The sequence below is a fragment of the Polyodon spathula genome, chromosome 1, assembly GCF_017654505.1.
Source record: "Polyodon spathula isolate WHYD16114869_AA chromosome 1, ASM1765450v1, whole genome shotgun sequence".
In the NCBI taxonomy this organism is placed as follows: Eukaryota; Metazoa; Chordata; class Actinopteri; order Acipenseriformes; family Polyodontidae; genus Polyodon; species Polyodon spathula.
In genome coordinates, this window is record NC_054534.1 from 64,984,419 (window position 1) to 65,004,819 (window position 20,401).

A 20,401-nucleotide genomic window follows, 5' to 3' on the forward strand; every position below is an offset into this window, starting at 1 on the left:
GCACTGTACCTTTTGCACTGTAAAAAAAAGAGAAAAGAAATATATTTTGTTTTTAATAAAATAAAATAGTTGGTAATATTGGGAGCTATCCCTTTCCTTGGTAGAAATTGTCACAGTTACAGACTACATAATACTCAAAGGACTGATTTACTAAACTGGGTTGCTCAGCTACAGTGTAAGTCGTAAATTCCCCTAAAGGAGTCAGTAAAGTCTAAACATATAAACCAGTTCTACAGTGTAATGGTTTGCCTTTCCAAAAACTAACAGTTGAATTAGTCTACCTTTCTGTATTTCCCTGGAGTAAAGACCCACCTGATTGTGCAGTTGATACACATTTTACAGTGACCCAATAAGGACTGGGATTTTTATTTTATTTTTATTTTTTTTAATGTCATTTTTTCATATTTGTTTTTATTTATTGTATCGTTTTGCAAACTTCTAATTTTCTGACGGGGAAAATCTACAAACATCTGAAAAATTTCACCATAAAATAGTGTCTCAATAAAATGTATTTTTATGCTGTGGAACTGACAACAAATAGACCTCTTAGATTGACTAATTAAATAAAAAAAGAGTATGGTGAACAGAATCAATCTGAAACTGGTCTTGTCAGAACTGTTATCTAGTGAACTGGTCTGAGATCGGTTATGGTCTGAACACAGCTGTTGTGTCAGGTAAGGTCGGGGGTTCAAATCTGTACAAGCATAAGATTAGCAGAGTGGGATCTGGGCAGGTATCCATTTTAACAAGTTCTACAAGTGGATGGACTTCCTTCCTGCACAGGGCTCAGCCAGTGGAAATCACCACATTTGGTACAGTAGCTGGTAACTTGGGGCATATTGTCTGTTTTTTTTTTTTTTTGAAACAGCAAAGGATCAAAAAGGCATTGGTCCAGAAGGTCTAATAAGGGGACCAGAGACCATGTGAAACCCTGGTACCAACTCTTCGAAACAGAAAAAGGCCCTTCCCTTTATCAGATCTATCTTTCAATCAGTGAGGGACCCCTGAATCAGGTTGGTGTTTTATAAAATCCGACAAAAATCCTAACAAAACAATATCCGTTAGTTCGACAAAAAGAGAGAGGTTCAAATACCATGAACATGACAGTGGAGTTTGTCTCAATATACTGTATCAGCCATTTAATTTCACAAGTGTCAAATTGATATTGCCCCCTTTAAAGACTATTGACAGGTTTCACATACCCCTATTAGCTCTAATCTTGTACTACATTACCTATAATAACATTAGGTAATCCAATATTAGTGAAACCAGCCCTTTATTATTAAAATAGAGTCAACCAAGGTAGTGAAATCCTATGTAAGGAATACCAATTCTGTAATAAGGTATACAGTGCCCTCTAGTGGTACAGTACAAACCTTTCCCCTGTTGTAAGCAAATAATCTGTCTGTAATAATAAACTATCAACCGAATTTCCTCTTTTACACATAGGAAATCTAAAGCAGCTTCAGCTATTAAATATCTTTGCATTGATTGTTATAGAAATGTAACTGACACCTGTACATCACTGCTGAAAGGATAACTTTTGGTACATAATATGCTTTTTTTGAAAAAAAATAATGTAACATGGGGCCTCTTCATTTTCACACAAAGTGTATTATATTATACAAAAAAAATAGAATGAAGAAAAATGTAAGAAAACGTTCAAAATAATAGCGTGTTAAAATTATAGTTGAATTATGGAGTACAAGAATGCAAGCACACCTCTTAAGTTACTGTCACTGCCCCATTCACTGCTGTTTTCCAAAACATGAAGTATAAATTATCAGTTTAACCCTGAAGTCTGTACTAAAGTTGGGTATCAGCTATTTCCCAAACTATTTCATCCTTTGCTGGTTTGGGGAAAGAAGACAGCATGGGATACATGGCATCTATATAAGGTTATTGTATTTGTTGTTTGGCTGAAACTATGTCCCTGATTGAGCACCATGTTGTACTGCTGTACGACTAATACAGTATCCAGTAATTCTGCAAACTAAAAGAGCTGAGTACCAGGTAGTACTGGAGCTGCTCTCGTTTGTGAATCAATATCCATCTCCCAGTGGCTGGGGATGGGCAGGTATCTCCAAGTGTTTGGCAGTACTGTGGACAACACTCCCAGAAACTGCTACAGTGAAGGTGCAAGAAGGTGCAAACCACATTGCAAATATAAAAGGGCAGTACTAAAGTGTACTCCACTGTGTAACTGCAGTGGTAAATGTATGCTGCTCGGTTACCTGTAAATTGTATAGTGACTGGACTGTATGAGTATTCACTTCACTGTGTGTTTTCTTTACTTTCTAGCATGTGATGTCATGCTAGCATATACATTAATTTAAATCACAACTGTATCTCAGATAAATGCTTTTGGAAATCTGTGAATTAGGGGAAACTTCTCATTAAAACATGTGATGTGCGTTTAAAGTCACTTGCAATCATAAGATTTCTATGTCCATGTGTAATACATGACTAATGGGAAATTTAAAAATGTGCAGTGTTTATTTAAATACCATTAAAAAATAAATAAATAAATAAATTGGTTGTCCACCACCTTGTCTACAAATAATTAGATCTGACACTGTCTCTGTGTCTAAAATTGTTCAGTATAAAACACTAGCTATACCAAATGTTATGAAAAAGGCTTTTATTTTGTACACTTATCTACTGCACTGGAAGATATTGTACTATTGCAATGCTATTTGAGTTTGAAACAGAATTTAAATACTGTATTTATTTATTTTCTTTCTAATCAACTTGTGAGTTGTAGGCCTAACTGTCTTAAAAAAAACCAACAATACAGCTGGGTAGCCATAACGATTGTTTCTTGTTGTTGTTTTTTTTTTTTTTCCCAGCAGCAATGTGTTAAAAGGGGTTGGCTCAATATGCATTCTCCAATCATATTAGTTGTAGGAGGGAGCACTTTTTTGTTTAACTTAATATCAGGTTGAAGTAGCAGTAAAGTGGCAGTATATATCAGCTTTGAGTTTTATTTATTTTGTATAGGTCGTCAATCAGATAACGTAACACAACGTAGAGCTAACGTCTAAAGCGGTTACAAAAATATTACTTTACTACAGTGATCAGTAATGTATTGCTGGGGAAAGGCTTCCTGGACGGAGTTTGGTATAACACCGAAAGAATATGTCATTAACGGGGAAAACCAATATTTAAACCCATTTTTCTCACAGAAGAAAATAGTTCGAATTGCGTGCAAGTGCGGAATCGTTGCGCTTGTCAAGGAAAATGGGAAAGGCTGGGTCTGGATGGAAGATGAAAGTGGACGGCAACAGAAACCACAGAGAAAAATAAGTAATTATAAATCTATAAATGCTATTTAATACTCACAATTTTATGTATTTATTTAGCTAGCAGCAGCTCTGTTATCATGTTGAACTAAGGGAATCTGCTCATGGCGATGCGAAGCCAATCTTTTTTTTTGTGTTTGTGAATTGGAAACATACTGCACACTATGCGATTTGTGGAACTTTATGTATTATCTCTACTGCTACACGTAGACTGGTACATACACACAGCTTTTAGGGTTTATTTAAAGGACATATATTTGTCATCAAGGTGAGCTGCAAATATTTATGCGAAAAGGCATATAGGGCAGTAAGGAGAATCCTGATGTTCTGTAGTTTCATTTCTGCCGAAAATCTTTTAACAGTTTCAGTTTCGTTTTCTGTTTTCTGACATACTGATACTGTTTACTAAATAAAGTATTGTCGGTAAACATTTGAGCAGATAAACATACTGGCCCACCTGCTGCCAACAGTACAGTATAGTACCCATGGGCTGGCGAAGAAAGAAAAGTTTGGCAAAGAGAAAAGGACCTCAATGCGCCAAATAACATACACATCTACTTTTAATCTATGATCAATGAAATTGTTGAAGATTCAAGAAGATATATATATATATATATATATATATATATATATATATATATATATATATATATATATATATATAAATACACAATATTAAAAATGGACCAGACATTTTCTGATACAGTACCATTGCCGTTCTCGTCTTGTTTGTGCAGAAGAACTGATATTGGCGAATGAGGAAAAGGTTCATACTCTTGACTGTGGAAAGTCTTATATTTTGGTGCTTTCAACCACTGGAAAAATGTTTCAGTTGATACTACATTCAGAACTACCGGAAGTTGTGCGCCCCAAGTAAGCAGCATATACATTATTTTCAAAATCCATGATGTCATTTTCTGGCTAAGGTGTTTTCAAGCACGCACGCCCACACAACAGTTGACAGAATCAGCAAGCAGCACTGATATTAACAAAAAATAACTCAGTGATATAGGGAGATAGGGGTGTGTTTTCAAAATAAAGTTGCAATACTACTATATGTTTTCTGGTATAGTAATAGTACAGCGCTTACCTCCTTGTAACATTTTTTTTTTAATATATTGAAATGCACACCAGTCCAAAAAAATCTTGTTAGTTAATGCTGTGTTTAAAAAAAATATATATATATTTTTTTTTTTTAACAGATTAATACAGACTCTGTGTGCTACAGTTATAATTCAAGTTGCATGTGGAAACCAACATTCACTGGCTCTGTCTAAAGGTAATAACATCCAGAACACATTACAGTAATCAATGATGGGGAATGTAGTAGACATGTTTCTATGTATATATGTCGCACAGTTTTACCTATAGGAATTATTAGTGCCACTGTTTCCTGGTTCATTCTTTTCAGACGGGCAGCTCTTCACTTGGGGACAGAATTCAAATGGACAGCTTGGGCTGAGGAAAGGGGAACCAAGTAAACCATCCCCCCAACCTCTGAAGTCTCTGTCGGGGATCCCGTTGGCTCAGATTGCTGCAGGGGGAGACCACAGCTTTGCTGTCTCGCTGTCGGGGGCTGTTTTTGGCTGGGGGAGGAACCATGCAGGACAGTTAGGACTCGGCGACATCACCAGTATGACATTAATTTATTACAAACACAAGTAAAGGAACCTGTTTGGGTTACAGAAATCCCTTAGAATACACCTGGATTTCAAGTTTGGTATTTGTTTTTTTGGTTATAGATACAGTACACCTTCCAACTAGTATTGGAACACATAATTCATACAGAACAACTGAGGTGGGGAATTTGTTGCCTGTTTTCACCAGTACAGTGGCATCTCAAATATAATACATTTACTAACAATGTAACACAACTATGTAGGACAGTTGGCAATGTGAGGATACATTTTCTGGAAGAAAAAGTTGGTCATTGATATATCTTCCCAGCTTTGCCTCTGCATGAATAAGTCTGCTGCAGCTAGAGGTAGCAGTCTGTCTTGCCACCCTTGTTTCCAGGGAAGCTTTGTGTGCTGTCATTACTTTTCCTCTGCATGTTTTCCAGGTGTGCATGTAGCAAGTGAAAGAAGGTATTTTCTTTTTACAGACAGATACCAACCAGCCCATGTCAGGGCTCTAGAATTCAAGAAAACTGGGTTTATAGCTTGTGGAGAAGAACATACTTCCATTCTGACTAAGGTTGGTGTTTTAGCTACTAAGTTTTAGACAGCTGAACATTCATGGGTATGGTTTGTCATTTCCAAACTGGAACAAGATACAATGATATCATTTTCTTATTTGTTGTATGGGCTTTGGTTTCTTGCTGTTTAATCCCAACAATTATGCATTGTCTTGAATTCAATAGCTGCCCAAATCAGTACCCTTCAATATTAACCCCTTTTTGCCAATACTACTGACCATTTGCTGGTTTGTCACCTGCTTTTATTATTATTTCTGGGTGTATAGTAACAGTGGAGGGAAGACACATGGTAATGATTTCCATTACATGAGAGTAGATGTTGAACTTCATGCTGATTTGAACACGGCTCTCACCAAGATAAGCACCAACTAAGACGTAACTTTGCAGTAAACTAATGTGATCGATCTGCACCTCCATCCATTTGCGTTGTTTTCCATCTGATGATGTAGATATCCTTCTGTCTGGTGTTGATTGCTGAGGTGTAATGCTGGCTCTAGGGATCAGCTCATTTTGCCTCCCCGGCGCATCAGCACACACAACGGCTGCGATTCTGGCTCTGGGGATCAACCCAGTGCGGTCTCCCCAGCTCATCAGCATGACAACTGTCTGGATTGAGCTAAGTAGGGTATATCTCTAGGGTCTTCAAGTGGGCACCTTCCATCCTAGGTGTTTCGTTGACTAGCCCACGACACCTCAAGAGGGCTCAACAGTGATTCTGGGGTCCCAGCATCACCCTCCTCCATCCCCCACTCAGCTCAGCCCAGCTTACTTACCTGTACAAAAGCGTTGCTTTCTTTCTATTGTACCTGAGATCCCCATCCAGAATCTTTCCGTTTCAACGACAGCCAGTTGCTGCTCCTTTCTGCTGCTTCAGATAAGTTCTTCACTGTGCGACACAGCTCTTGGCCACTGAACCCGACATCTCTGAGAAACCGGTTTGTAGAGTGTGCCACAAATCCTCGACAACCCACCTCCACTGGGTAAACTCGGACTCTCCATCCTCGCTCTTCTACTTCAACAGCTAGTTGAACATATAGAAGTTTCTTCCTCTCATACACCTCATCCACAGCATCTTCCCATGACACTGTTAACTCTACCAGATGAACAACGCGTGCTGATCCAGACCACAAGACGATGTCCGGTCAAAGGTTATTGGTGGCAATCTCAGGTGGAAAAATAAGCCGTTGACCAACATCTGTCATCATCTTCCAGTCTCTAGCAGCTTCCAGTTGTCCTGGGCGAGGCCTGGTTTTAACACCTTTTCTTGGTGGTTGCTCTCCTGGACGGAGGAATATTGTCTTTTGTGTGTAATGCTTTGATGGAACTGGTGGCAACTTATTGGTCAGGATAGTTTCTATCGTGCTCTACCAATTCCAGTTATGTGTATATAATAGAACTGGACTTATTGTAGTGGCAACTGATAGAAATGCATATTTTTTGTGGTTTTCTTAAACTGGGGGTAGAAAACCTTCACACTTCTTGTCCATTTGAAAGAATATTGTTCCAACCTGATCCTTAAATATATAACTGAACCTGTTGAAGATCCATTAAATAATTAAAAGATTGGACTGAAAGAGTCAATGTTGCCTAACCCTGATCTAAGCATAACTGACATGGTCTGTTTTTTACATTCAGTCATGAATCCGGTTCATATTCATGTGGTGCAATCCATTGTTTCTTTAAAACATATTTCCTATTCAAAGGATTTTGCTGCTTGTGGTTCCCTGTAATATGTGGATTTTTTTTTTTCTCCTTTTTTCAAGGATGGGTTAGTGTATACTTTTGGAGCAGGATGTTTTGGACAGCTTGGACACAACTCAACAAGAAATGAAGTCCGACCTCGACTAGTTGCTGAGCTGTGGGGGAAGCAAGTATCTCAGATAGCATGTGGAAGGTAAAAATTAAATATGGTAAAAAATAGAACATGTACAATGTATACCATAATCGCCTTGTCTGGGCCAAATGGTGATCCTAAATATATTAATTCCACAGGCAAATATACACACAAATTAGCTGGAATCTGAACTTATACGGTTCTCTTTTTTTTAGTTACCATACACTTGCTTTTATTTCTTCATCTGGAAAAGTGTATTCTTTTGGGAGAGGAGAGCACGGGCAGCTGGGAAACAAGAAGACCATTAATCACATAATGCCAATCCCTGTGAAACTTCCATCAGGTACCTTACACTCCACTCTTAGTCAGATACGATTCTATATATAGATAACTTTTTATATAAGTAATAGTAACCCTTTATTGTACAAGAGTCAGCACCTCATTCACTTTGGGTGAGAGAAATGCTCCATAGTTTTTAGAGCTGAAAAAAATAGAAAATGATGATACTTTTTTTCCCCCATGTTATTAATTTTGTGCAAAAAGCACATACAAACAACAACAAAATCAGTTGCACTTAAAATTGCTCAAAATAGCAAAACAATGTACTTTAATGTTCAATACTTAATACAGACTGTGAACCTCTTTTACACAGAAAAACGCTACTCGCTGGTGGTGGACAGAATATTTGCTGGAGAAAGCCAATCATTTGTTCTGTGCTCTGAAAAGCAGGTGAGAATAATGTTGTCCTCTAAAGACACATCACAATAATACAGAATTTTAAAAATCTGCATACAAATGTGTGATTTTTGTTTTTTTCAGTGTGATTTTTTTATTTTATTACTTACGATAATAGATTTTCTTTTTTTAATGGGTGAAATTTCAATTTTAAAACAAGTAAGATACTGTATAACAATATCCAGGTTATTTATTTTTTGATTGGCAACTTCATTGGGTGCACTTTGAAGGTGTATGCCATTGGGATCAGGTTTGACTATTTTGTAAAAGGCCAACATGAGCTAGCAAAGAAATGAAAACCATGTCTAGTGTCAAGGAGTAGTTTTATTTTCTAAACATAAATAAATTACACTTGTCAAACTTTTCCATTAAGATGCTCTGTCGTGGAACTCACATAAAATATTCTTAATGAAGGCTCCAAAGTGGCGCATCCGGTAAAGGCGCTCTGCATGGAGTGCAGGATGCGCCCTATAGTCTGGACGTAGCCGGTTCGAGTCCAGGCTATTCTTTTGCCGACCAAGAACGGGAGCTCCCAGCGGGCAGCGCTTAATTGGCCGAGCACCACCCGGGGGGAGGGAGGGCTAGTTCAGCCAGGGTGTCCTTGGCTCACCAGCAACCCCTGTGGTCTGGCCAGGTATCTGCGGGATTGCCTGTAAGCTGCCCAGGGCTGCATTGTCCTCTGACACTGTTCCTCTGGGTGGCTGCATGGTGAGTGTGCAGTGTATAAGAAGCAGGTGGCTGGCAGCACACGTTTTGCGGGCCAGCGTGTGTTCACTTACATCGCTCCCGAGTCAGCGCAGGGGTGGTGAGCTGAGCCTAAAAATAATTGGATATTACTAAATTGAGGAGAAAACAATAAAAATAATTGGTGACCACTAAATAAAAAATAAAAAAAAAACTAATAAAACTAAAAATATTCTTAATGCAAAAAGTAATTGTGTTGTTTTAAATGATGTGACTGTTAGTTATAGAGTACATATGATAGTATAAAGTACATGTAATAGAGTACAGTACATGTGATTTAAAGATGTTTCTTTGTAGGACTCCAAGGCTTCTGAAATTGTTATCCCCTTGAGACCCGGCAAAAGGATTGCAAGAATAGACAATAGTTTAATGAATAAATGGATTGCCAGAAGTGATCCCAAATCAAAGAAGATTACTAAAACGTAAGTCACCTAAATTAGAAACACCTTAGAAACACAAAAGATTCACAGTCCTAAGTAGAACCTTTTAAGGGCTTATAAGGAGAAAGGTTAGACACAGTTACAGCAAAGGAGATATACTGCTGGAAGCAGCCAAACTTCTGCAACACAGCGTCCGATATAGCTAGAGAACCACTTATCAAAGTCAGTCTGTCTGTACATACAGTGCATGCCATGCTTACATTTCTACACATATGTACGGTGCACTACATTATAATGATAGCAATAGCTCATATTTTGTATTAATAGTCAGTGGTTGTATATTGCAATAAACAGTATATAAACAAAATATATTATGAGTAAAATGAAAATATATTCCAGTACACAGAACTTTTGGGATTTGTAACATTTATTTTATACAGTAATATATTAAGTATGTTCTAATGTGATCTGGGAATGCATGGCTAATTTGAAAGAGTGAAGTAGGTCACATGTTTCAATGTGTAAAGTACACATGTGAAAAATGTAATATTTTGTGTTTATTTTCCAGAGAAATCATAATGCTTTTTTCCTCCCCTGCCTGCCTGAATGCAAGTTTTCTGAGGTAAGAGCACAAGCCTTGTTCTGGCACACTACATGCTCCTCTGCCACAATAATGCTTGCAATCTTACTAACCGTTTCAGATGCTGGCTTTGCACTGTTAAGGGAACTGGATCAGGTTTGATGGATATGTTAAAGAAATGAACCCTGATTTAAAAATATTATGTTTTTTCCTTTTGACAATTTTATTTTGTGGTTGGGGGGGGGGGGTTATCAAAAGGAAATTATTTTTGCAGGATAAAGATGTCATTATAGGGAGCTCCTGAGTGGCGCATTCTAGTGAAAGCGCTCCGTGTGGATGTGCCCTGTAGCCTGGAGATTGGAAGTTCGACCATCTCACTGCTAACCATGACCGGGAGTTCCTAGGGGGTGGCGCTCAATTGGCCGAGCGCCACCCGGGGGGAGGGAGGGCTAGGTCGACCATGGTGTCCTCAGCTCACCGAGCACCAGTGACCCCTGTGGTCTGGCTGGGCGCCTGCAGGTCTGCCTGTAAGTCCTTCTATGCTGTAGTTCTGTGTGGTTGCATGGTTGGTCTGCAGTGTGTAAAGAAGCAGCTGGCTGACGGCACATGCTTCAGAGGACAGCGTGTCTTTGTCTTCGCCACTCCCGAGTCAGCGCAGGGGTGGTAGCGGTGAGCTGAGCCTAAAAATAATTGGACACGACTACATTTATTTAAAAAAAAATTTAAAAAAAGATGTCAAAATAGAATAGGTGTAGACTGAAGACATGTTACATAATTTGAATCCAAATCAGAATAGCTACTCATATTTTCTATATGTGTTTTACAATCTGAAGACTTACAGACTTAAAGATCGTAAACCATTCTCTCTCAGTTCATCCTGCTGTAAACACACCGCTTTTCCTCTGTATATGGTCTTCTTGTGCTGGCACTCTGTGTGATGAACGAGTCCTCGCTCGTTTCTAATATCTTCCTGACTGATGACAGCATTGTGTAGATCCAGCATAACCTGGGGTATACTAAAGCACCAGAATTCCAATGACAATTTGTGATACAAAAGCTTTTGTGCCCTGAACAGTTTAAGCTGAAGACTCAGTGGCACTCAGGGTATCCATGTCTGTTCTCATAACTTGGTTTTGATGCTGTTCAGGAAGTGCAACATTTTGAAGAAGGCTGCTGTTGGACAAGCACTTTGACGACCAAGACAGCTAACTATATTTTATTTATTTTTAATAGTAACAACGAACACTTCAGCTCAGCCAATGAGATTGCAGGCTTGAACATGTCATCAGTTCGCGAGATGTTTAAGACATTGTCAGAACATGGGTTGTTATTCCAGGTATCTATCATACTTTGAGGGTGGGGTCCAGGCTTCCCTGACAAAAATACAATAGAGCTTGGTAAATGTTTTTGTTTATGATTTTGGACTGATGTTCCTACTATAGGATATTCTCTTTTCTATGCCATAGACTTTTTTTTTTTTTTTTTTTTTTAATGCCTTGACTAAAGATAGCTGATATGTATGGGTAATCAAAAGAGTAATTACTCCAGGTTACACTCCTAGGTGTCTTTTGTAATCTGATCATTTCCCCTCAGGTTAATAAACAAAACCACTCACTGTGTTATTTGTTAAGCCTCTAAAATATATCAGCCAGCAAACTAAACCAGTTTTATTCCTTAAGTAACCTGAATCTTAATTTAAAATGTATTTGAAATCAGTAAACAGACAGCACAGTGGGTGTTTATATTCTTGTTTACACATTATTAGATAATATTTTGTTTGAAGAAACAAGTAGCTGTAATAATGTCTCTGTGTCTCTGAAACTGTGATTTTCTGTTGATTTTCCATTTACTAACTCAAAGCTTTTTTTTTCTATATACACCTTACTTAAGGAATTCAGCTTGCGTTTTAAACCTGATAAGCAATAATCAAGCAGTGCCAGCTCTAGACAGTCATAGAGAACACACAACACTGGATATTAAACTGCTAAAACATATTTATATTTAAAAAAATGTACAGAACCGAGTATAAAGAAACAAATGTGATAGAAAATGTATTCACAGAAAGCCAGATGTTGGTTACCTTGTATCACACAGTACTGTAGAAATACCGTTATCACTTGGACGTGATGCCAGAAACAGGAAATGAAACAAGATGAGTCTAAACAGCCAGAGAAATACAGTAGAACTACTAATTTATTCTGGTATTTCATTGCCATGTCAAGTTGGTCTTTAAGTGACACATTTAAAATGTCGTACTGATGGCTGTTTTCCCTTCTATGCAGGTAGCGACTGTTGTTCAGAAAAGCCTGCTGCCTTCTCTAAGCAAAGCCCAGGCTGTGGTAGAGGCCTTGAGGGTTTTTTTGATTCTACCTGAACTCATCGGAATATTTTATACCCTGGACTGGAGTATTGCTGATATAACAGCTTCTTTAGCACTTGCCATCATCAGACAAAAGCCACGCAGCCGCTCCCTCCTTAGTAAGCATTGTGAGGTTGTTGTCTTGTGTGTGGAGGATACAAATATGAACATAATTATGAGTTTTGAAACCCAACACACTGTCATGTTGAACCAAGTGGCTTTTAATAATATTTGGACAGGTGTTTTAGACCTTTCAATTATTTCAGTGCCTTGGGTCAGTCAGCTTCAATTAGTTGTGGGTTCAAAGAAATCATGTTAAGGCTTTAAATAAATGAATGAAGAGGAATCATGTTTGCTGGTGGTGTTCAAACTTACTTCAGATTGTGATTATACTAAAAACATGTATTATTATTATTATTATTATTATTATTATTATTATTATTTAAATCTTTAGCTACATTTCCTTTATTGCCTATTTTAGAGTCCTTGTGGATGAAGCTGCCTGCCACATTCTTCGAAAGAGTTGTCCAGATACACCATGATGCATCCAATCAATTCATTCTCAAGCATTCACGACTTTCACCTGCGGACAACAGCAAACTGCATATGACCTTATATGTCCTGCGATTACTTTACAATGTAATGTAGTACTGAATTACAATCCACACAAACACACATCATGTGAGATACTGGAAGTGTCCCCCTGCAACTGTGCTCCAGTGGAAACCTCTCCATTTAACTTTCAGTTGCTGGGGGAGACTTCTATAGTGAGCACCTCAATCACAAGTCTTGGAAGTATCAGGGTTATTGCTAGAGCCCAAGCTTGAATTCTATACTTCTAATCAGTCGAATTTGAACACCTGATTGAAAGAAATTAAAGAATACTGAAATACAGAAGGCAAATATTAGCAGCACTAGTAATGCTACAGTAGTACTATGTTAGAAATACTGACAATGTTATACAAGTGAACCACCAGAAAGTCTTAACTGCCTAGCTTGTAAGGAAAGTCAAATGTTTATGATTTGAAAACACTACAAACATTCCACTTTTATGAAGCAAACATGTTAAACATAATCTGAAACACCATTCGTGTCATATTTCATATGTCATTATTTTACAGAAGGTTCTGAGAATCTGTCATTCCTGTGTTTTCTGTGTACTTATTTTTTGGACCACTGTAACAATAAGTCAAGTAAATTAATGTGGCCCTTATGAGAAATTGTACAGATATTAATGTCTCACTCATTTTCTACAGGTTAACACCAAAGCTGGAGAGAAGATTCCAAGGAGTAAATTCTACATCCAAAACATTCCACTTGTAGGTATTTAAACTCAGCACTTCTATTGTGTGGGTTTCCATTGACCTTTGCGACTTTCAGTCATCTTTCACCCTCCTTTGTGGAGCTGTATTTTCTAACTGACCCTGCCTGCAAGCTGCCCAGAGCTGCGTGGTCCTCTGACGCTGTAGCTGTGAGGTGGCTGCATGGTGGGCCTGCAGAGTGAAAAGAAGCGGACGGCTGACGGGGCACGTTTCGGAGGACGCTTGTGTCCGTCTTCATCTCTCCAGAGTCAGCGCGGGGGTGGCAGCGGGGTTGAAACAAAAATAATTGGACATTTCAGAATTGGGGAGAAATTGCCCTATAATGCAATTACACTAGTACTTGCATTCATGTTCTAAGGCGCGGAACATAAATTGCATAGTGGCTTAGCTTTGGCTCCCAACTACAGCATTATAAAGGGAGAGCACTGTATTTATTTATTTACAGAAGCTGCACAATTGATATGAAGTTATTGACTTCTGTGCTTTTTTTTCAGGAGTGTGTGTACTCCTTGCTAATGTACCCCTGCATCCTTGATATGAAAACAAAACAGGATGCACTTCACGCTGACTGTGAAAAACAGTCACAAGTAGGTTATTTTTATGTTTCTTACAAGTCATTCAAACTTCAGTTCACCTTTAGCAGTATTGCCAGTAAAAATATGTTTTCTTTTTTATTACAGAGAAATCAGTTATTTGGTTTCGCAAACCATCTACATATCAACAGAGACACCATTCTGAGAGACACACTGCTGTTCTTAAAGCAAACCAATCCAAGCCAATACCAGTTCCCATTAAAGGTTATCTTTTATTACAAACAAATGTGTGCAATGACTCAGTAGGGTAATTCTAAGCAAGTCTTCCTGAAATGTACCAAAGATGTTCTGTTCTTTTCGCCACAGGTTAACTGTTCAGTTTGTTTCTGTTAGCTTTCTGTAGTGCTGCATGAACAGAGCATCTCAAAATGAGTTTGCTCGCATTAAGGCTTAGTAACTTACACTTAATATCCCAACTATTAATAATACATTTGTGGGTGGACAAACCTTTCATGATGACTAAATATAAATATTATTATTTTATATAGTAGAGCAAAATGTATTGTGTTCTTTCTGTTCACTTTACAGTGCGTTCACTTTACACTGCGTAAAATCAATCACTACCATCATTTTACCCAAACACTAATTCCGTTGTTTTTTTTGTTTTTTTTATCTTAACTAAGGCCATTTTTATTTTAAATTGAATTACAAATCTGGTAGTGCCCTGGATGATAACTTAATTTGCATTTGTTATATTTTGTTTTCTAAATTAGGTGACATTTCAGAATGAACCTGGTGAAGATGTAGGAGGGGTACAGAGGGAATTCTTCTCTGTAATCACAAGGGAATTGTACAAGTCGGCACAGGAGCAATTCAAACTTGATGAGAAGTCTGGGCTACTTTGGTTTATTTCTAAGGTGTGCATCCCGTTATTTCCTATTGCATTAATGTAACATGGGACTACAACAAAAAGTGCTCTGTAAGTTATTGGGAGTATCACATTGTGGAGATAGGTGTCTCTCTGTTTGTCCGTTTGCATGTCACATTTTGCATGTCACATTTATCTTGAGATTACAAGAAGTTGTTCAGTACATTAATATACTTCCATGATGAAATCTAGGTCTTAAATATCACTTGTCTAATTTTCATTAAACTGTTAATTTGCCAGTGCTTAGTCTATGCCATTTTGTATATACTGGTGCTATACATCAGGGCCATCAACTACAATACTGATTAGCTCTAATTTTGAATTGATATGTCGTGGCGGGGGGTCTGTTTACTATGATCTTTTCTACACAAGATATTATTTGTAGGTGTTAAAGTTATGATAAATAGTTAGTTCCTTGGAACACATCAGAAGTCTCAGAACTGTATGCAAAAGCAAAACAACCAGCATTACATTTCCCTTGACCAATTGACTCTTCAGTTGAGTTTTTCTTGATTGTACCATTTTGTAGAATCACAGTGAAGTATACCATTCTGTCGGAGTCCTTTGCGGAATGGCCTTGTACAATCGCTGTGTAGCAGACTTCCACTTCCCCCTGGCCTTGTTCAAGAAGCTGCTGAAAGAAAAGCCCACGCTGGAAGACCTGAAGGAGTTGTCTCCTACAGAAGGAGGGTAAGTAATAATGCGAATCTAAGATGAAATAACATATAATGTATTCTTTGTTTGTCTAATTGGTGGTGGTGGGGTGGGGGGGGTCTTTGCCAAGAAACGGAAAGACCCTGAAACACAGTGTCACGGGAATCTTTGTTTAGGAGCTAACTGACATTCGATTTACTTTTAGGAATCTCCAGAAAATTCTTGATGAAGATGAAGATTGTGTTGAGGATTTATATTTGGACTTCACGGTAGGTTTTAGTTACCTTCTTTGTTTCTTTGTTTTATTTACAATTATATCACAGTATAGCCTTTCCTATAACCAGAAACTGTATTACATGTTTTTTAGATTCAAGAGCATGAACTTGTACCAAATGGTAAAGACATACCAGTCACCAAATACAACAGGTAATGGACAACTTCTAGTCAATTGATTTGTTGCGTGAGTGTAATGCAAAGCTCAAGGAAACCATTAGTCTGCATTTGACTAGAGTAAGAAAGGAGATGTCTTCTGTTAGTGTTGTATATTTATAATAGCTGAGCACAGACAACTAAAGAACGCCTTCTGTTCCATGATGCCGACCAATCAGCTTATTATTTACTGTACTTTAAATTGGACAACATGTTTAAGTTCTAATTGGTCGCACTAATTTAAGGTAGATACATTTTGCATTTGTAAAATGTTGTTCACAAATATTGATTTTATTATAGTAATTGATATTAATAACTTGCTTTGTTAAACACATTATTGTCTCCCATGAAGAACATGTTACACATGCATTCTTATTTATTTGACTTGGTGCTGTTTGTAACTGCTGAAAACAGCCAGGAGGATATACTGTAGTGGTTTCATAGTTATCCCAGCCTGTGACTATCAGCAGGCTGCTTTACCCTTGTTTTGAAGTAACCCCTAAATCATCTGTGGTAGGTTCATTTGGGATGCTATGCAACATTAAAATAAACAACCCCAGTCTTATTTACGCTTTATAACATTTCTCTTCGTTTTCTAAGATTTATTTAGACGTTGTTGTTGTTGTTTGTTTTCCCAGAAAGCGGTATGTTGACGAGTATTTGAATTTTGTATTCAACACATCAGTTGAGAAGCAGTTTGAAGATTTCAAGGAAGGTTTTAGTAAAGGGTGCCCGAGTACCATGTGGAGACTATTCCTTCCCAATGAACTAATGGCTGTACTCTACGGAAGCCATATCTTTGACTGGGCAGAACTGGAAAAGGTAATCACATAGAGCTAACAAAAAAAAATGCCAGTAAATCGTACCTAATATGTTTTGCAGTCTCACATGTACCTGTATAAAAGAAACACACATTATGGTATTCATTTTTTTCAAAGCTATTATGAACAATATTAACGTATCATTTGACACATCTCCACATTCTACTTCAACTGCCCACATGAAGGCAACCAAAGACACTGAAAACAATGGAGTCATAGAGGGTCAATTGCAATGAACTGAAAGCAGCATACTAACTGGGGATGATCCTATGATTAGTACGGAGGATGGAACTAAACCACTACGCAAGTTAATACCAATTGCAACGAACTAAGCAGCTCAAGATAGTCCCCAGCTGAGTATTAAAATTTGTCTCAATTGCAACAAACCCAAAGTACCCGCTGTTGCCCTCTAGAGGATACTAAAACACAATACTAAGTTAGCCTAGCAATTTCTGTAGACTTGTGGCATCGTACTAACTGGAACAAATATGAAAAATCTCAAAATGTATTGCCAGCTTCTATGAAACTGAACTATCCATAAGCAAAAATTATATAAAATGGTTTGAAATCTTCTTGAGAAGATTTTTTAAATTAAAATAAAACGTGTCAAAAACGTTTAACCAGTTTCATCCTTATTCAACTTAACGTAGGCCTGTTTTATAAAATAATAATAATAATAATAATAATAATAATAATAGTAATAATAATAATAATAATTCCAATAAAACTTTCCAGTGCCTCTCTTTTCAGTCTCTTCCACAGGGAAGGCAACATTAAATCCGCTTACACGTGTATTCCATGCAGTTGTGCGCTGCAGAATTGCTGTGGAATCCTTTAGGCGATCCTCCACAGCTTCAATAACATATTTTATACACTCTGAGTTTTTGCTCCATTGTATAATTTTGCACACAACTACTGACCATGATTGCCTTTGTATGGATGTAGCGAGAAATTAAGCTTTTATCGGCTATACCTGAAATATGTTAGTAGCATTTCTGATTCGATTTACACCTTTTATAGTCTACAATACAAGTTGTGTTTATCATTTAATGCAGCTTGATTCATTTTGGTGGTGTTTTAGAAAAATTTAATTATACATGTGAATTTGGTTTAAGAAAATGGGAAAATATTCTTATGAAATTAATTTCCGTACATAAAAAAATAATAAAAATGTAATGTTTCTTAAAACAATAATAAAAAAAAAAAAAGGTTATGATCTTGTCATGAAAAATAACTCTTAAATATAATTAGCTGGAACCAATCACTCAGACTTTGACCCACCCCCCAGTTCCTGTTTGGTAGCACACTACAATAAAGAGCTTAATCCCGAGCTCCATACTATACTAAAGCTGGGGATCAGCTAGAACTCACCAGAAGTGGTTAAAAATACAAGAATGTTTTGAATGACAAATAGATGCGTCAATTATATGGTATAATTACAGTCACAATCATACAGGTATGCCATAAGCAATTAATTATTGCAATGCAAATTATTGCATTATAATTGTAATTGTCCCCAGGTCTGGTCACAGGAAAGGAAGTTATCAGTACAGTACTGAGAAAGATAGCTAAAGTTAAAGACTTCTGAGGGTTTGAGTTATTTTCCTAGAAGTAACCAGTCGCTGCTCTTTAAATGCAGGTAATTCTGTTAAGCTTAAACAAAACGGCAAGCCACATGCTACCTGTGCTTTAGCAAACTTTGCTAGATCGTAATGCTTTATTTGTTTTCTGTGAACAGAATGCAAGGTATGATGGCTATGAACCAACAGACCAGACAATCATGAATTTCTGGACAGTATTCTATGAACTTAATGAGGAGAAGAAGAAACACTTTCTTGGTAAGTAAATTCCAGCATCAACTTTTTCCTTAAAAAAATTAATAAATAAATAAATCCATAGCAGCATCAGTCCTAACTAATAGTGACTTTTTCTGAGCACATTTGCACAGTTCCACAGCCATGTACTTTATTTTCACAGCCTTTTTGACAGGAAGTGACAGAGTCTCAGTTGGGGGGTTGAGGACGTGCCGCATCATTATAAAGGACTATGGATATCTGAATCCTGATGACTTCTTCCCTGATCCAAGCACTTGTTTCCTGGTCTTGAACCTTCCTAATTACAGTAGCATAGACATTTTGAGAGAGAAGCTCTTGCAGGCAATCACTTGTCATGAAGGATTTGGTAATCTGTAAAATGTGTAGTTTTTCATTATGGAATATGTTGTATCTTGTGTTCTGGGTATTTAATTGTATTAGGTGACTATAGTGAAAGAACATGCACCCCAGCTGATTTACAGGGTCTAATCCTATTGGTCCTGCCAGAAGTGCACTCCACTTGAAGAAAACTGTTTGATCCTAGTGATGTACTACTAAATATTTTCTAGATTTTTGTAAGTTTTGTATCTAATGTGTGTGTGTGTATGTGTATGTGTATGTGTGTATGTGTGTATATATATATATATATATATATATATATATATATATATATATATATATATATATATATATATATATATATATATATATATATATAAGTATAGTTCAGTAAGTAATTAAGTCAGATTACAGATCTATGTCTAGATACTTTGAATGAAACTTATTAGTCAGTGTAAAATATAACCATTGGTAAAATTAAACATAACACAATTTTTAAAACAAACGAACTTAACTTGAATTGCACGTTGGGTTGTGCTTTGGCACAATGCATTAAAGAAAGATCATGACATTCAGAAAAGGTTTTATTATTATTATTATTATTATTATTATTATTATTATTATTTGTGCTACTGCTGACTAGCAATCTTTATGGATGTGTGTATTATATTCATGTGAAAAAAGTTATAATTCTACACAAAAATAAAATATATTCTAGAAACAATTGCACTGTATTTTATTGTTATGGTATTGAATGAATATTGGGGATCTGCTCTGTACCTTGATTAAAAAAATCTGCACTGCTGGCTGCCTGGCAAATAGGACTTACTGAAGCGCAATGCGGCTAGGTTCCCTTTCAAGTGGAATGACAGCCAGTACCGAATGGGAAGACCGGGTCTGACCCGTCAATCACTGAGTATATATAAAAAACAGCTGCCCTATCAGGGCCCTTATGTGAGGGGGAAGTCCCTCCCACCTCCTGCTGAGAAGGGACGACCTCACAGTAGCATATCGCCATTTTCTCTCTCACCTCACTGAGACAACACCTAGATTGCCTTGTGCTCTCTTTGTGCTGGAAATTGGCTCATTTGTACGTTTTTAAACTTCAAATTGGATTTGTTATGGTAAAATACACATTTTTTTTGAGAAATAGTTTTTCAGATTGCTAGTAGCCTTAGTCTCGCTTCGGTAGACTCTACTGATTAGAGTTGGTCTCAACCCCTCTACAGAGATTGGTGCTAAGCTTTATTCTCTCTCTTATTACCTTGTGTAGTTTATACTGTTTCTGAGTTGCGTGAGCTATTGTGGTGCTGTAGGGTGACCCCGCTGGCACACGGTGCTATCCCTGACGCCGATTGACTCGGCTCCAGCTACCTTCCAGCTCTGGCCTACACGCCCTTCTCAGCCTTGGGCTGTCTTAGTGCTTACCG

The 20,401-nt window shown here is 37.4% G+C and overlaps 1 protein-coding gene across 2 annotated transcripts; it reads left to right on the top strand.

Annotated features, from left to right (window-relative positions):
* Window positions 1-2,922: 2,922 nt before the first annotated feature.
* Window positions 2,923-19,251, top strand: LOC121320928 (probable E3 ubiquitin-protein ligase HERC4). Of its 2 annotated transcripts, XM_041259717.1 has the most exons (23): window positions 2,923-3,306; window positions 4,040-4,175; window positions 4,505-4,581; window positions 4,714-4,935; window positions 5,407-5,498; window positions 7,263-7,393; window positions 7,549-7,676; window positions 7,986-8,062; window positions 9,110-9,234; window positions 9,761-9,814; window positions 11,006-11,108; window positions 12,055-12,250; window positions 12,613-12,770; window positions 13,388-13,450; window positions 13,948-14,040; window positions 14,134-14,250; window positions 14,760-14,903; window positions 15,444-15,604; window positions 15,774-15,837; window positions 15,936-15,994; window positions 16,636-16,819; window positions 18,557-18,656; window positions 18,796-19,251. In XM_041259717.1, exons 1-23 carry the CDS (start codon window positions 3,084-3,086, stop codon window positions 19,008-19,010), a joined length of 2,922 nt encoding a protein of 973 aa, XP_041115651.1. In that variant the 5' UTR covers window positions 2,923-3,083; the 3' UTR covers window positions 19,011-19,251. The 2 variants fall into 2 exon arrangements, with proteins under 2 accessions (XP_041115651.1, XP_041115662.1); XM_041259728.1 differs by lacking the exons at window positions 4,040-4,175; window positions 4,505-4,581.
* The last annotated feature ends 1,150 nt before the right edge of the window (window positions 19,252-20,401 follow it).